Raw genomic sequence first — 17589 nt, forward strand, 5'->3', positions numbered from 1 at the left:
GAAATTGATTAAAATGTTTTCAAAGTCCTCAGCTTTGGCAGTCTGGTATAGTACAGCTAAGTCTGGCACAGAAATTGAGAGGTCTGGGTTTGAGTCTTGATTCTTCCATCAGTTGTGTGACCTTGGAGGAAATCACTTGTTTCCTTCTTTTCAATAAGGGTTGTATCAGGTGACCTCTGATGTCCCTTCCCTAGGTCTTAAAGTGAGGAAATCATCCAAACCTCCCATTTCACAGGGGAGAAAACTGAAGCCTTGGAGGATAACCCCAGCTTCCCAGATTACCTGACTCCAAATTCTTTGAACTCTAACATATAGTCCTATTTTTTTCCTATTCTTGTTAACATATATTAGCTGGAGAAAATGCTTGTTTTTCAAACTGCTTAAAAAAATAAAACCTCTGGCCATCATGTGAGGAAGTATTTTTCTTCCAACTAAATTTATTTTTTTCTGAGACTATAAAGTCAAAAGGGTATCTACAGAGGTCATTTAGTCCCTGCATCTGCCCTGATGGCACTCTGCCTAGCCTCAGATGAATCTCTGAGTTCTCTTCAATGACTCTGGGGGCAGGAGATCCTGCAGCCTGCCTCAAGAACCCGACTCCACACTCAGCAGCTCTTACCAGGGGGTATTTCACTCTAGCCAACCTGATGGGACAACAGAACCGAACTGTCTCGTGTTCTGGCTGGTGATTGGAAGATTAAACAAAGAAGGATTTTGTACAGAACTTGCCTGCTTCATACCTTCAAATGTAGGAAGTTGATTTTTCTAGCTGTTTAATTCCAGTACACTTGGCTTCTAGCAGTGTGCATAATTACTGCTGAATAAACAATACAAGGTTGGGACACACTGAAATTTTGCCCTGCCCCCACTGGCTTATCATAATAAAGGGCCACATTTCCCAGGCTAGAGAACCGACTGAATGTGCAGATGTATCCATAATAATTATTCCAACACTGCCTAATTGCATCCTTTCCTATGCTGAGTATGTTTAAATTCCTATTATGCAGAGGATGGGCTCATTGGTTATCTGATCATTGAGCCCAGCTCATACTCCAGGTAAGGTGCTAAAATTGGATCCAGACGAGGATGGCAGACCAAAGAAGGGATCTGCTTGGGAGCTGAGGGTCATATTTTAAAACTATAGATATGTACAAAGTAGAAAGGAGATAGAGGTTTTGGTATCTTTTTTCAAGTCCGTGCTAGAAATTCTACATCAAGGCCAGGATAAGGTTTTTAAGCCCTAATCACTCAATTAAAGGTGCATACTTTAAGCACCTATTATTTTTCACACTGTGCTGGGTATTAGGAATACAAAAATAAAGAATAAAAGCATCTCTCGTTCTGTAGGAAGGAATGTTATATAGAAGCACATATAACATAAATACAAGGGAGTGGTAAAGAAAAGAGGTTACTAGCATTTGGGAGGATCAGGAAAGGTTTTGTGAAGATGATAGTTAAGTCTTGAAGGAAAAGAGATTTTGTGAGTTAAAAGTGAGGAAAGACAGCCAGTACACAAGACACGGAGAGGGAGGGGAGAAGGCTTGCCTTGTGTGAGGCACAGAATTCAGAGCCGGACCAACTGGACCCAAAGGTGCAAGAAGGGGATAGTGATGTAGAATGAGCTGGGAAGTAAAGTTGGGGCCGGGCTGTGAAATGGCTTAAAGTTTACATTTTGGTCTTTGTGACAGTTTGCAAGAGTGAGGATGTGCACCTTGGCCTCTTGTGGGAGTTGGGTTGGATCAGGGAGGGAGCTGAGAGAGACCAGGTAGGAGATCATCACATTGCATTGGTCCAAGTGAGAAATAATAACAGTTTGGACCAAGGTGCTGGTTGTGAGAGCAGAAAGAAGGGGATGTATGTGTATATGTATACGTTGGTAGAAATAAGATTTTACAAGCAAGTCAGTAAGTCTGGTGAGGGAGGAGGAAGAGACTAGTGTAGCACTGAGGTTATGGACCAGGGAGGTGGTGCTCCTGTCAGAAATAAGTTACAGAAAGGTGAGTTTGAAGGAGGTGTTAGTGCTGTGTTTTGGACACTTGAAGTTTGAGAGGTTTGTGGGATCAATGTTCAGGGAAGAGACTGCATGCAGCTACATCATGTATACAGAGATGATCATTAAACCATGAAAGTTGATGAAGTCACCAGGGGAACATGTAAGGAGAGAAGATGAGGACCCAGGACAAAGCCTTGGAGAGGAGCCACAGTTAGAGGGTGTAACATGGATGATGAACCAGCAGAGACCACTGGGGGAGTGGTGAGATAGGAGGAGGAAAGAGCAGGAATAAAACCCAGACCAGAGGGCGGGCAAGAGGAATGGGGGCTGTCTCCTGAGGAAGATGGGAGGCTCTGGGACCTGCAGGCAGAGGGTCTGGCCTTGGCAAGAAGGGCCAGCTCCTTATCACAGACTGGAGGAGACAGGGAGAGAATGGGGAATGAGGTGAAGAGAAGGGAAGAGACAGTGGGGCTTTTGGCAAATGAACCCACTTTTCACAATAAAGTAAGAGGCTTGAAAATTCAACAGTCATCTTTTTTTTTCCTGAGGTTCCCCCCCCCCCCCCCCCCCCGCATGATTGGTTAGTCATACAGTCTCTCCTTTCCCCGGTTGCACACACAGGAATGATGAATTTGTTCAGATAGGAGATTGGACAAAAATTAGTGGGAAGAATGTTTAAGGTGACTTTAAAAGGAGCCTAAGAACTCTTCAATAAAAATTGAGACCAGGCTTTCTGAGGCTACAGCTTCTACAAGATGGTCACTGTTTTAAACTTATTTGATCTTATCTATAAAAACTCTAAAAATTTTTTGATGGAGGTGATGACCTCCATCCAAAGCAGATTGAAAATCAATTATTTCTTCTTCCAACAAGTGTTTATTAAGCACCCGCGCCACACTAGACCTGAGTTAAGTGTAGAGAGAACCACAGAACCAGTCTTACTTTGTCTCGTTTTGCTTCAGTCATCAGTCAAAAAAAGTTTAAAAGAGCCAAAGAATTCACTGACACAGCATTTTAAGTGGAAGGAAGGGAAATTTAGATGCCTAAACAAACTGTTCTTCCTCCAGATAAGATCTGTTTGTGGGATAACAATCATAGACATTTGGTATTAAGCACTCTTAACCAAGTACCAAGTTCCATAAAAGCCCATTTTAACCTGTTATACCTGTAAATAACCTGTGCCAGCATTTTGTTTTAAACATGTATTTAAAGCTGTGATCATTTCAAAATCACATTTGAAAAACCACTTCTCTATTTAGATTTGCGACTTTGGATTGGCCAGAGTGGAGGAATTGGATGAATCCCGTCACATGACTCAGGAAGTTGTCACTCAGTATTATCGGGCCCCCGAGATCCTGATGGGCAGCCGACATTACAGCAATGCTATCGACATCTGGTCTGTGGGCTGCATCTTTGCAGAACTACTGGGACGAAGAATATTGTTTCAGGCACAGAGTCCCATTCAACAGGTATAGATATTTCCTGGCCTTTTGGTGCCATGTTATGTAATTGATTTTAGGCAAATCTCATTTCAGATATCCTTGGGACAGTTAGGATTCTGTCATCTATACATCAGAGGGACTCCTCTTGCTGCTTGAGTCAGGTCTTTGATGTATTACGCTCATTAGATTCTGCTGTAACATTCTCTTCAAAGTGACAAGAAATAAGTACATCTTTCTCTCCACTCCCCCTTTCATTTCTTTGAACCATAGGACATTTTTGTAGGGTTGGTGGTGCTGGTGATCCCTTTATACCTCCTTTAAAATGTGTTCAGTGAAGTTATGAAAATTCAATTTTTCTATGAGCTTCAATGTTGATGTCTCTCATTTTGAGCATTTAGAAAAAGTGATATTTAGCTGGTGATGGAAGATATTTAAAAACTTTGGGCTCCATGGTACAGCTAGAATTCATTAAAATGCAGATTCAAGGAAGCATTTAAAACATTCTGATTAAAGCTGTGTGGATATATCTAAATGAACTGGGTTATCATACTTCATTGGTAGTATTTCCAAATCTCTGATTTTTAAACAAACCTGCATCTCTAGCAGTGATGTGTTTTCTCACTTAACAGAAGCATCTTCATCTCCTTTGCATCCAAAACTGTCAATCACCACATTAGGGAATGTATTTGGCATGTTTTACTGCACTAATTAGTAAGGTAACCATATAATTGAAACCAGTTTTGAGATAGTTCAGTACCTTGCATATTCTGTATGTACATGTGGTTTTAATAGAGTTGATTCTTTTCTAAATTTAGAGAACAGAATTTAACAGGTTCTTTAATATAGGCGGTCTTCATAGTTGCTTACAAGGAGCTTACATTATGAAACTAATATTAGTCTTTTAAATGTGGGAATCCTTTAAGTGAAAAATAAGGGGTGAAGTCACTAAAAATGTTCAGTAAACAAGGATCTCAGACTGCCACTAAAAATAAGTAAAGTGTGGCTGATGCTGGTGTTTAAAACTTAATTCTCTAGAGGAAGAGGAATCTTGTTTTTACCATTCTGAAATGACCACCTGGGGAATCCCCATATGTGTTAGCCGGGGGGGTAATAGTGAAAAGAATCCAATTTCCAATTGAACATAATGATTTTCTGTAGCATTTCCTAATGCTTTAAAAAAAAGTGAGATAGATGCGACAAACCTTCATATAAGAACTTTATTATTCAGATATCCAACTCATTTGGGGCAGGCTTTGCCAAATGTTTCATTTGTCTTAAGGAGCCTGCTATTTCTGATCAACAGTAGCTTGATGATTCTTGTAAGCTATAAAAGTGTCATCTACTCTCCTTTAAAAAAATCCACCACCTTTGTAAGAATCTTCATTGCTGCAGAGGCAATGCAGCAAATTTGGGCCAACCATCAGAGCTTGCTGCTCCTGAGGGTATCTTACCTGGCGAGTCCTAGTCAGCTCCACACATCCAAATCCAGCTTATAGCTGAGTTTGACACTGCTATCATTCCTAGGTGAGCCCATCCTAGGTGCTGTTATGCCCAGCACAGTAAGGCCTGACTGAGGTCTCTTTAGGAAGTCTAATTACATCCCAACATTAATGCCATACGGATATGGCAGGGAGTATCCAAACTGAAGCTGTCTAACCCTTATTGTTTATTGTAAGTAGGCCGAAAAGAGAGACTATAGTCTTCTCTCCATTAACTTGAAATGAATTTGAAAGCTGTACTCCAGGTTGTCTGTGAAGCTCTGATTCCGGAATATATTGTTGGAGTTGAAAATTAATGGAGTATCTCCCAGATATGGTGACTGTCATCTTTTTTTCATGTCTGCCTCCAGTTGGATTTGATCACTGACTTACTGGGCACACCGTCACTGGAAGCGATGAGGACAGCTTGCGAAGGTGCAAAGGCACACATACTCAGGGGTCCTCACAAACAGGTAGGGGCCAGAGGGGGAAAATAGCTGGTCTGATCACCATCTGCTAAATTCATAAACCAAGGGCAGAGCTACAGGAGTCTTTCATTTTCGTCACGGCAACACATCAAATAAAGTTTTGAAAACTTGTCTGGCCAAACGTAACCGCCTCAGCTCCCAGTGCCACAACAAAACTTAATCTCATGCTGTGCTGACCTTGACTGTACATCCATGCCTGATAACTTGATGGTTTTGTTTGATGCTAGAAGTTGTGTCTTCAAACAAAAGTATCTTCCTTGCACACTCAGTTGTAAAGAGGATTTCCTACTTCCACCTTGATATACTTTTCCAACCATTTCACTTATAGATCTTATTCTTCTAAGTATCTCCCAAATGTCCAGGGCCATTTATCAGTCCTTAGCTGTGTGACAGCAGGTAAATTACTCCCCCTCACTGAACTTCAGTTTCCATCTCTTTTTTTTTTTTTAACATTAAATGACACGTAAGGTCCCTTCCATCTCTGATATTCTGTAATTTATTTTTATAACTAAGTTTTCTCCCGTTTTATTAGAGTGGAACTAAGATAACCCACATGGGTGGAAAGCAAAATTATGTCTAATGACAAAGAACCAGAATTCCAGGCCATTTTTGTTTTCAGTTTCATTCTTTCCTTGTGTCATAAAACCACATCATGCAAAAGTCAAGGTATCACCCATGATATCATTGGTCCTCTTCAGAAATGAAGGATGAACAAGTGCAGCCCAGCGTGGGAGTCCCTGCATTAATTAAGTTTGCATTAAGCCAGACTCGGGCTGTGAGGTCATACCCAGCAGATCCACTCTGCCCATGGGGTTGCTACTGATCAGACAGTCCTTTTTCTCTGTCCTGTTAATGAGCACTTCCACAAGGGCTTCCCTTAATCATCTGTGGACCAAAATACCAGAGAATTGTTCAGAACTACAGAAGTTTGAGGCATGAGCTTTGTGAAAGCCACAAATCGGGCTGAGGATTAGGCAGGGCTGCCCAGGCTGCTGATTCTCCTCTGTGTTGTTGGTCTTAGTGTGGATGGGCATTCACCTCAGCCACCCTGCAACCCCTGTTAATGATCAAAGACAACAGGCTGAGTTCTCCCATCTGCCCCCATGAGGTTTAGGTACATAGACAAAACCTTTTCTTTTGCCAGGCTGTTCCCACTTAGTGATGGATCCGGTGCTGTTAACTCTTCAAGATGTAGTTTTTACCTAGGTTAAGGAAAATAGGAAACCATTCAATATCCTTGGTAAAAACCCTAACCAGCAACCATATAACATTGGTACAAATCAGCATATCCCACCAAAGCTGGTACCAGGTAAGAATGTTTAACTTTGAGTATATAGCCAAACCATGAGGGCATATTCTAAAATGCCAGTCCATCAGTGTTTTATGTAAAACACCAAAGTATTGTGGTACACATAAACCTGCTTAGCTAGCTAAGTAAAATGCAGTATGGTTTGCTTTTTTTGTTTCCCAAAAAGGTAATATGATCATCACCATTTGTGGCTTTGTTAAGAGCCCTGGATTTTACGGCTCATACCTTTTCATTCCTAAGAAAGATTTATCAAGGGGTAAGGAATAATAAAGTTGTATTATCTTTTAAAACCAGTGAGACCCTATAAACACAGGTGTAGGCTTTTGTGTTCTAAGCTGTGCTCCAACAGTGACCACCCTTCTTTGCTGTTTGTTTACTTCAGAACCATTAGAACTGTTTGAGGACTTAACATTTTTTAGAATATGGTGACAAATCTAGGGAAAAGTCCTGCATGCAGGGGAGTGTGATCAAGAAATACTCTGTTTGGTGACTGGACAGAATCGACTTAGTGAGCACTCACAGGGAAGGTGTTCTCAGAAGCTGGGAAATCATTTCTCTCTCACAAGATTGCTAGGTCAGTAAATAAATCTTGCCCAGCTGAGAGGAAGGCCTGATGAGTGTCAGACACAATGCCATGCCATCCTCTCTGTAGGGGTGACACTAGTGCTGAGTTTCCAGCTTGTTGATCTTCTCCCACATGTCACTTCTTCCAGCTGACAGCGGAATGGCTCCGAAATGTGACTGAGGGCATCAAGTGCCAATATGTAGGAATGTCCCTTGAGTGACTGTTAACCAGTGACTTTGCATGAGCCCCTCACTGACTGGAACTAGGGCTCCCATTGTGCCTAGGAGCTCCAGAGGGTCACTACTTTCAAACCCCTAACTCTTGTAGCCTAGCACACTCACACTCCCCAGCAGCGTGTATTTCAGCACTGTCTTGTCTAGCAAGAGCGTAGCACGTGGGCTCTTATCTGAAGACCACCATCCCTTGAATTTTGGTAGATCCAGCTGGGAAGCATTTACAGCTATGTTTACACAGAGTGTAAATTGACCCAAATTTTTCTATATAAACAGTCAGCTCTTGCTTATATAAAGTTGATCTTCACCCCCATAGCCATATGACAGCAGAGTTTCCTGGAGTGTGACAGCCACAATCAGAGATCATGCCACCCTCTGCAGCTTAGTAAGAGTTGTGTAAGCATCAGGCTGGGGGCTACTCTATACCAAGAAGGGGAGGGGGGGAGTGTGTGCGTGTGTGTGTGTGTGTGTGTGTGTGTGTGTGTGTGCATATCCATGGTTTCAGCAAAGACTTTTTTTTTTTACATCTTTCACGTGACTTAATACACCATGATGTCCAGTACAGCCATGTGCAACACTTTGTTGTGCTTACTTGTACTTCAGGAGTTGCTGGCACCCTCCAGATGATCCTCTCAGTGGTCTTTATTTACTTTAGCCTCCTCAATCCATCTCTCAGCCTTCTCTTGCCTTCTTACCAGGATTTAGGCTTCCTTATAAATGACTAAGACTCCCACCTTGGTTTGGATGCATTCAGCAATCTGTTTCTTCTCCTACCCTCCCCACATCCACCCCACTCCCAACAAAAGCTGTTGATAACTCTAGCAACATCAGTAAAATGTGTTTGTCCCTCGTTGCCCAAGAAGACCATGCCATCAGAGAAATAATGACATGACTTGCACTTGACTTTGTTTTGAGTAAGGGAGGGCTGTGCAAGTCACCACCCTCACTTCTCCAGAGCCATCTGAATCCAGTGATCACATATTCCTCAGGATGACTGGAGATGACCTAGGATGAGGCAATTGGGGTTAAGTGACTTGCCCAAGGTCACACAGCTAGTGAGTGTGACATTCTGAGGTGAGATTTGAACTCAGGTCCTCCTGACTCCTTCACTGGTGCTCTGTCGACTGTACCACCTAGCTGCCCACTAATGACATCAGTGAAGTCATCAGGAAAGCCTGATTTCTTCTAGGTGCTGACTGCATCCCCTCCCTCCCAGCCTTGACTGCTCCACTTACTCCTTTGAATCCCAGGCTTCCTTGGAATAGAACCCTGTCAGGACCCTGAAGCCAATATCCTGTAACTCCACTCCTGGGCCTAAGACTGGTGATGAAGGCTACAAGGATTCAGGAGAGGCCCCTGGTAGAGATCCTCATGCACCTCTCAGAAGATTCCTAGGACAAGGTAGATAAAGGTGATACTTCAAACAGCCCCATCCCCCTCAGATAGCTAAGACCTGTTAAGACTGGGGCCGGTGACCCTTCTCCCTCCCATGATCGATTTTCTTCTCAGGCAAGGTCACTCTGAAAATTCCATACAGCCTTTAAAAAGCCCCTCCGTGATACAAATGCTCCTTCTAACTATTGAGAAACCTTGGCTGCATAAAAATTTAGATACCAACCTACCAGAACATACAAAAGACTTGTGCAGATCCGATTACAAAGTGCTTCTTAAAGAAATAAAGAACAGCTTAACTGGGAGGCTCTTCAGCATTCATGGCTAGGCTGTGCCAGTATAATAAAAATAACAGTATAGCCAAAGCTAATTTGCACTTTTAATTTTATACCAATCAAATTTCCAAGAGAAATACTGCACAGAACTTGGTGCATTTGGAGAAATCTTGGCTGTTACTTTTGACCTCAGCCTTACCCACTGACCACGCCTCCTTTTGCACCTTTGGTTCCTAACTAAACTCTCCTCCACCTGCTTTATTTTTAAAAAAATCTCTTCTCGTTTTATCTTCTCTGGGCTCTTGCCCTCCATACAGATGTCCTTGTCTTTGTCATCCCCCTCCATCCATCAGACAAGTCCCAGGGTAACCCAGACAGCTCATGTTAGTCTTTGAGGTGGGATCTGTGCTATGGTTACCATTCAGGCAACACAAGAAGAGGATGTGACTCAAGCTTTGGTCCCTCCACCTCAAAGGAACAAAAACCTTGGGGTATAACTCCAGTGTTCCTTTCTGTCCTCTGAAGTAGGTGCCTGGTCTTTTTCCCAAATAAATAAGGGATTTCAAAAGTGAGATCCTCTGACCAAGGCCCAGTGAAGAGGCCAAGAGTCCTTTCCATGGACCCAAAGAGTCTAGAGGGTTTGGAAACCTGCAGCCTCAAGTGCAGCCCTTTCACTGAATCCAAACTTCCCAGAGGATTTGTTCTCTGAAGTTTGGATTCAAAGGGTGACGCTTAAGGACCGAGAGGGCCACATGTAGCCTCCAGGCTCCCCTCCCCTGGTCTAGATCATTTCTGTGGTTTCCTGTAGTCCAAAATCGAAGATCCTCTGAATGAAGGGGAACCTCTTGATTAGCCTCCTGTGTGCCTTCAGGCTAAGTTCCTCATGTTGGAGGTGTGGTGAGGACAGCAGTACCTACACCACCCGAGTCCCTGCCCTGGTGCCCTGATAATCCTCCCTTTGACTGATCTGGTCCATCCAAGGTCCAGCACATGATGACCAAGGATTTCTAGTGACTGCGATCCTGGCAGATGTATGTTTGTACATGAAGACGTACAATAAATTGTGTGCCTCAGATGACCACCATAGCAGGAAACCAGAAGTCCTCTTACAGCTCCTATTAACTCCCATGGGCTGTGATCATCATAGAGTTCATTGCTGGACTCTGTGTGCAGTATGGCAAAGCTAAGCTTTGTGACACTGTAAAAAAAAAAACAAACAATTTACCCTGGAACGGAACCCCTGGTACTAGACCTCTCCTCATCACCAACATCAGTGGCCTTCACTCCCCCCACTACCGAGTTTTGTACTTTAATATCTCTTGGTCCTCCACTCGGAGCACCCCCTCTTCACTGTGAACTGTAAATTCTGTTCTGGGTATTTCTGCAATGTGCACCTTGTATTCAAGCAGCCCAAGCCAACCTTGAGGCATCCCTCAAGAAGGTCTAGAATGTCCAAATTAAAAAAATTCTGTTCTTCAGGAAAATCCCTGTAGTTGGGACATTAGGTGTGTCTGTTAATCCCATACTACTGGTCCACCTAAGAGTCTCCAAAAAAAATAGTTTTTACTTTATCCCCAAGTTCATTAAACTGTCAGGCACAAACTCCAGCTCAGGTTCTTCAGTTTTGAGATCTGCCCTGTGCATCTGCAGTCTTTGTTCTGCTCCATCTGGCTTGATGATGTCATTTTTCGCCCGCTTGTGTTCTTGCCACATACATGTATAGAATCTGAAGCTCAATCCATCCTGAGCTAAAGAAACGTGAGTAGTTCGTTGGCCAAAGGAACGACAGGCTTCAGGGCATCTTTAGTTCCTATCCTCCAGAAAGGACACAGTGCCCCCTTCCTAGTCTTCCACACTCCCTCCCAGGAGATGACCCTGACCAACACCTTAAGAGGGTATGTATGCCCCTAGTTCTCTTTCCCTTCCTCTCCAGCAGGCTTTCTCGTCTGCCCTATGGATTAACATTCCTAGGGTAAAAGAGACAAAGGTCTAATTCTAACAAAATCCTCCTCAGGTGATTAGGACATGCTTCTCTCTGTTAGGACAGGGCTGCCTTTAGTCCCCCCCAAAAAAAGAAAACAAAAAGGGAGGTGTTTAACAGAGAACTGCCCTTGACCACCACAACTGACACTCCCTAAAGAAATCTCCCCTGTGGTTCCTGTTTATTCCACTTGGATCCATCTTGTTGCCCATGCTTCAGGCATCGGCTTTCACCTCCCGCCAACAAACCTTTTTCACCCATTTAGTGCGAATGATGCTCCTAACTGTCCTGCCCTGAGCTGGAATGCCCCTGACATCCAGCCTTCAGATAAAGCATCAGCCTAAGCTCTCTTCCTCCACTCTGACTCACACAAGCTTCATCCATCCTGAAACAAACCTTTTCCCCAAACCTGCTTCTCCCTTGAGCTATTAGCCAAGATTTCTTTCTCTTCACTGTTAAACTTGTAAAAAGATTAGTTTGTTTTTCCCAGATCACTCAGCTCCTCAGCTGTGCAATATGGGTTCTTTCAGAGGTCACCAGTGCCTAAGAGGTCATCATCACTTCATTTCCAATTCCAGTAGCCAACTTTCTCAGACCTTTCTCTAGCATTTGATCTATTTGCTGCCGCTCCTTCTGTCTATGCTCCTGCTTCAACCACCATTTTCTGTTTCCTTTTCTTCATCATTTTTCTCCTTCTCTCTGAGGGTCACTGTGTCCCTGGGCTTTGTTCTTTCATTTCTCCCAATAGATGCACTCCCTTGGTGATGTCATCCTTTCCCATGATCTCAACTATTGCTTTTTTTTGCAGATGACTCTTACATCTGTGTGTTGGTCACCATCTGTCCTCCAAGCTCTCTTGGGCCACATTGACAGCTGTTCAATGTCTCTGGATTCACACTCACTATGTCCTTATTTCCCCTAAACCTGCTTCTCCCTCTTTGTGGGCAGCCCCCATTTCCCCAGTCATCTAAGCTCATTATTGGCTCCTCCTCACCTAACAAGTCTAAAATCCTGTCAGTTCTTCTGTGGTCTGTCTTCATCCTCGTCTCCACTCACATACTACCACCACCCTCATTCAGGGCCTCTAAAGTGGCCTTCCAGCCTCAACCCTCCGGTGAGCAGTCTGTCTTGCTAATACACTGATCTGACTGTGATACTCCCTTGTCCAAAATAGTGACCGTTACCCACAAATAAGGCAGTTAAGGTCATTTGTAATCTGATTCCAACCTACTTTTCTATCCTAGAAGTAAGAGTTCAGTGGGAAAAGCACAAGTCAGAGCACCTGGATTTCTGAATCCTCTGAATTCTCATTGGTGTGCGGTACAAGTGCCACCTGCTGTTATCACTGGGCTTTCCTAGAAACTAGCAAATAAATATCAGTGTTACCTGGAAAACATGGTATAAAGGTGTGGGGCCAACAGAGAATACTTGAATGGCCACATTTTGTGTGGCCTGATGTGGGCATGAAATGTCCCAGGAGCACTTTGGATTTACAGAAAAGTGGAGAAAAACCCTGTGTAAAAGGATTTCTAATCCTTAGGCATTTCATGTGCTCTGAATTTTTGGTGGATTTCTTCTGTCATTCATATGTATATATCAGATAACTAGTACAACATGTTCATATGCTTTTAGAATAGAAAAAAAGGTCAAATTATGGATAACTTAAGTGCATTTAAAAGTTGACCTACTTCCTGGAAAAGTAAAAAAAAAAATTTAAATCAAGCTCTTAAAGTTAACTTGGGCTTATCTGAGCACTTTGGAACACAGGTTATATTTTATTTAATATTTTGATTTTGAGTTCCTAAATGAAATAAGAATATTTATGATGACTGTGCCTATTCAGGAGTGCTTGGATATTTGAAGTTTGGGTGTAAAAAAAAAACTATTTCTTTCCATTGGAGAACTATTTCCCTATGCAAGTAACCTGCCGGTCTGTAGCAGGATGTAACTTAAAACCCAATAATCCCTCAGTGCCTCTCTCTGTTTGTATGTGTGTATACATATATCCTTTCATATGCATACATACCTACATACCAGGTGCCATGCTGAGCACCAGAGATACAAAAAGAGAAAAAACCAAACCACATAGTCACTGCCCTAAAGGAGCTTACAGTCTAATGGAGGAGACACCATGTAAACATATATACAAAACAAGCTGTTTGCTGCATATTAAGAAATAATGAACAGAGGGAAGGCACTGGAACCAAGTAGAGCTGGGGGAAGGCTTCCAGTGAAAGCAGAAGGCTTAGTTGGGACTGAAAAGAAACTGAGGAGGTCAGAAGTAGGAACAGAGGAGGAAGAGAGTTCCAGACAGGGGGGAGAGGGAGAGAGAATGCCCAGAACTGAGAGACTGAGGGTCTTGTTTGCGGTACAGCCAGGAGACCAGTGTCACTGGGTAGAAAAGTATGTGTTGGGGTGTAGCATGTAAGAAGACTGGAAAGGTAGGAGGGGGCTAGGTTATAAAAAGGCTTTGAATGTCAAACAGAACGTTTTGTATTTTATCTTGGAAGTAATAGGGATCTCCTAGAGTTTAGTGAGTAGGGGAGAGGTGAGACATGGTTGGTCCTGACTTTTAGGAAAATCACTTTGGTGGCTGAATGGAGAATGGACTGGAGTGGGGAGAGACCTGAGACAGGCAGCCCACTAATCCAGGTAGGAAGTGACTAGGGCTTGCACTAGGATGGGGGGGCAGGGTGAGGAAAGAAAGGGGAGAATACAGAAGATGCTGCCAAGGTGAACTTGACAGACTTTGGGGTGTGGGAGAGAAAGGGAAGAGTTCAGACTGACTCCTAGGATGTGAGCCTGGGACCTGGGGGGATGGTGATGCCCTCAACAGTAGTAGGGAAGCTGGAAGGAGGATTTTGGGGAGAAGATAACTGATCTTGAATTTAAGATGTCTCCTGGACATCCTGTTCAACTGTCTGAAGGGCAGTTGGAGATGCAATATTGGAGGTCAACAGAGAGCTTGAGGCAGGAAAAGCGAATTTGAGAGTCATCAGCGTCAAGATGGATTTATTCCATAAGAGCCGATGATATCACAAGTGAAAGATAGAGGGAGAAGAGACGAAGGCCCAGGGCAGAACCCCGCATTGTCATTGTTGTTCATTTCCATCATGTCCAATTCTTCATGACTCCCTTTGGGGTTTGCTTGGTGTGGTTGGCCATTTCCTTCTCCAGCTCATTTGACAGATGAGGAAACTGAGGCACACAGGGTGAGATGACTTGCCCAGGGTCACGCAGCTAGTAAGTGTCTGGGACTGGATTTGAATTCAGGAAGATGAGTCTTCTGATCTCCATCCCAGTGCTCTATCCACTGCACCACCTAACTGCCATATACATATACATATGTACATACATACATATCATATAGAAATAGAAACAGTCATTGAAATGCTAGGAAAGGATGACATCACCAAGGAGGATTATATGTTGAGAGAAAATATCAAGAAAACCTAGGGAAGAGAGTGCCTTGTAGGAAGAGGGCATTAACAGGTTCGTAGGCCACAAAGAGGTCCAGGAGGGTGAGGCTTGAGAAGAGGCTATTGGGTGTAGCATTAAAGAGATCTTTGTTGTCTCATCCCAGCAAGCCTCCGGCCAGCTCTACTGTGGCAGCCAGGCCCCTGGGGTTGGGCTCCGATGACTGAGGCAATCACTTTGGAGGCATCTCACCCAAACTCACTAGTGTATGCTTCCCACATCTCACTAGCAGTCCATCACAGTCATTAATAGGATATCCTGTCCTCGTGACTTGTATCAACACCTGCACATGCTCCTGCATTCCTGACTAGCTTATAGATTTGCATGGGAATCAAACAGATGGACTGGTAGTATTTTAAAGAGAAAAAAGTAAGGTTGGGAGGAACGTCAGACACTTGTTTTTAACCCAGAGACTTGAGGTGTCTTGCAGATTTTAGATTTTTCTTAATGATTTGGTTAGGGTGTGTCTTGCGAGAATTGTCCTTATCCTTTCCTTTATGTTCTGCACGCCTAGTATCCTGGGTCCGGACTAGTTTCAGGCATAACAGCATGAGAAAGAAGAAGGAAATGGAATTGAAATGCCTCAGACTCCAGGGCAGCCTCTCTCCTACGGAACCAGTTAGGGACTAAATTATTAACATTTGTCTTTCTGGGGAGGATATGGCGTAAATGAATTGATTCATCATTTCTGTGCGTCTGTTTTAAAACACATTTAGAAGCAGGAAAAGAGAAACCATCCAAATGTGTCTGACCCAGGCAGAGCCAGGAGAGCTGTTCTCGGGAGTTAATGCTGCACAGTCATCTTCATTTTTAGTGCCTTTCTCAGGGATGCCTTTTTGGTGTGCTCAGGAGAGACTGACAAGAAGAACAAGGCTTGTACCTGTGTCCACTAGTTACCTCACCGTTTACAAACAGCAGCCTAAGATCAGGAGCACAAACACTAAGCTATTTTACAGTAAGGAAGGCTAAGCTCAGATTAGCTAATCTGCTGAAAATTAAACACTTGTAAATGCCAAAGTTGCGAACTCTGCCATGGCTGGATTATCTTGTTCCCTCCCTAGTAAGTAAGCTCACTGAAAGCAGGGACTGTGCAGGGCTCTGCTGGAATGTGCTTCCAGTGACAGGAAACACCTGACTATATGAGGCATGCTGCTCCTTTATTGTGTTACTCTAATAACCAAGTAGAGGACAACCAAGACTAGTGATACCAGTGTAGTCTCTAATTGGCCACAGATTTTTTTTTATGACAACTCTGCAAGCATGTCTACTAAGTTATGGAGGGTCTGGGATCTACATCAGTGAAAAGAATATCTGTACTCATGAAATGTTGGGTCCTGAAAGCATGGCTTTTCTAGCCTGTTACTGAAGTTTATGAAGGTATCGTTTCTCAGATAGCCTTTCCTCACATAGGCTCACAGCCCAGGAGATACAAGGTTCCCATGGGAAATATTGTATCAGTTTTATAATAGGACTACCTCAGTCTCCTTTAGCACTGACAGTATAATAATACTTGAAGGAAGGAAGGATGACTGGAATTACCAGGCTTCACATACCTATTATAGTAAAGCTACTTTACTTTTGATAAGACATGAATCCCTTGAGCGCAAAATGTCTTCTTGGTTGGAGTCTGATGATTTGAATTAGTCTAATGAGGAAGTTCCGTTAGTGTTGGGCAGGGTCCTTCCCCATTCCTCCTTTGAGCTATGTGACTTTCTGCCTTCTTGGGCACTCCAGAGTTGGATTTGAAGCATCTCACAAAGCAGGACCCGCCATGGCAGTATAAAATGAAGTGATGCTTAAAGTTATAAAGGTTTGTAAGGAAAATCCACAAAGAAATAGTGGGTGTCGAGTGTTTGTTGCTGTAGCTTTCAGTTTTCAGAACAGAAAAAAGAAGTCACTCATCCAGATGTTGGTTTCTGTTTAAGTGCAGGCTTTGACTGTGTTGTCCTTTGAATTGTCACTTTGTCCACAGGGCTGGTTTGAGTTGTCCATGGGCCTGAGCCAATTTTGCAAGCCAATGGAAATGGCTGAGGGGCTTATTTTATTTTTTTAAAATAGCACATAAATCTCAAGTGAGATCACATTTGGCAGAAAATTTAGAACTTATCTAACTTGAAGGAAGAGAGAGACTGCTGCTTCAAAGTTGTGCTTTTTTAGTTAAGCCATTAGGAGAAAAGATGCGAAAAGAACTTTATCTTCCCCTCCCTGTCCTCTCTGTCATCCCCCTCCACCACCAACAAAAGTGAATTAGTAAGGATTGGAGCAAAGGAACCACCATGGTGATGCTCAGGCATTATGCTGAACAGTCTGAAAGAAATGGTTTTGTGACCTCTCTGTGATCATTGGGGCATGATGCAAAGGGTCTTTTAGCCTTGGGCTGGATTTTTGTGGTGTAAAGGTCATCTGGGATCTGCATGAGGGCCTGTGGAGGGAGGAAGCCAAGCTTCTGCACTGAAACCCCTGAGATCATTGCACAAGATAAATAGATATTCTTGTGAAAAGGATTTAGGCGTTTTACTTCATTGGAACCTCACATTGGGATGTGATGGCCAGAAAAGCTCATCCAGTCTAAGGCTAGACTAATGGGGCCACTTTCCTCCTCTACCCTGTGCCTTCTGCTTGCATCTAGAGGATTACATTCAGTGCTTAGCACTGGGCTTTCTTCTGGAGCATGTCTAGAGTAGGGAGGCTGAGATGATTAGAGAACTCAAAGCCATGTCATTTAGAGAATGAAGAAACAAGGAGAGTTTAGCCTCAAGAACAGAAGACCTTCCAAAACATAGGTCCCCAAAGTGGGAGATAACACCCCCTGCGGAGCACTGGACAGATCAGGGGAGTGCAATTGAAGAGCATTGAATAAAAATAAGGGGGCCATGGAAGCATAGGGAAAGAAGAGAAGAAAATTTTGAAAAACCCTTCATACATGTTTCATGTGTTGTGTAATAAAGTTGTAGTG

The 17589-nt window shown here is 43.3% G+C and overlaps 1 protein-coding gene across 1 annotated transcript in view; it reads left to right on the forward strand.

Moving 5' to 3' along the window:
• Nucleotides 1-17589, forward strand: part of NLK (nemo like kinase) — a 127992-nt gene that overhangs the window by 103751 nt on the left and 6652 nt on the right. The window contains exons 6-7 of the mRNA XM_072639750.1: nucleotides 3253-3462; nucleotides 5285-5386. Of these exons, the coding sequence (XP_072495851.1) occupies nucleotides 3253-3462; nucleotides 5285-5386 (312 nt within the window). The remainder of the gene's footprint in view (nucleotides 1-3252; nucleotides 3463-5284; nucleotides 5387-17589) is intronic.

This window comes from Notamacropus eugenii, chromosome 2 (assembly GCF_028372415.1).
Source record: "Notamacropus eugenii isolate mMacEug1 chromosome 2, mMacEug1.pri_v2, whole genome shotgun sequence".
NCBI classification, from domain to species: domain Eukaryota; kingdom Metazoa; phylum Chordata; class Mammalia; order Diprotodontia; family Macropodidae; genus Notamacropus; species Notamacropus eugenii.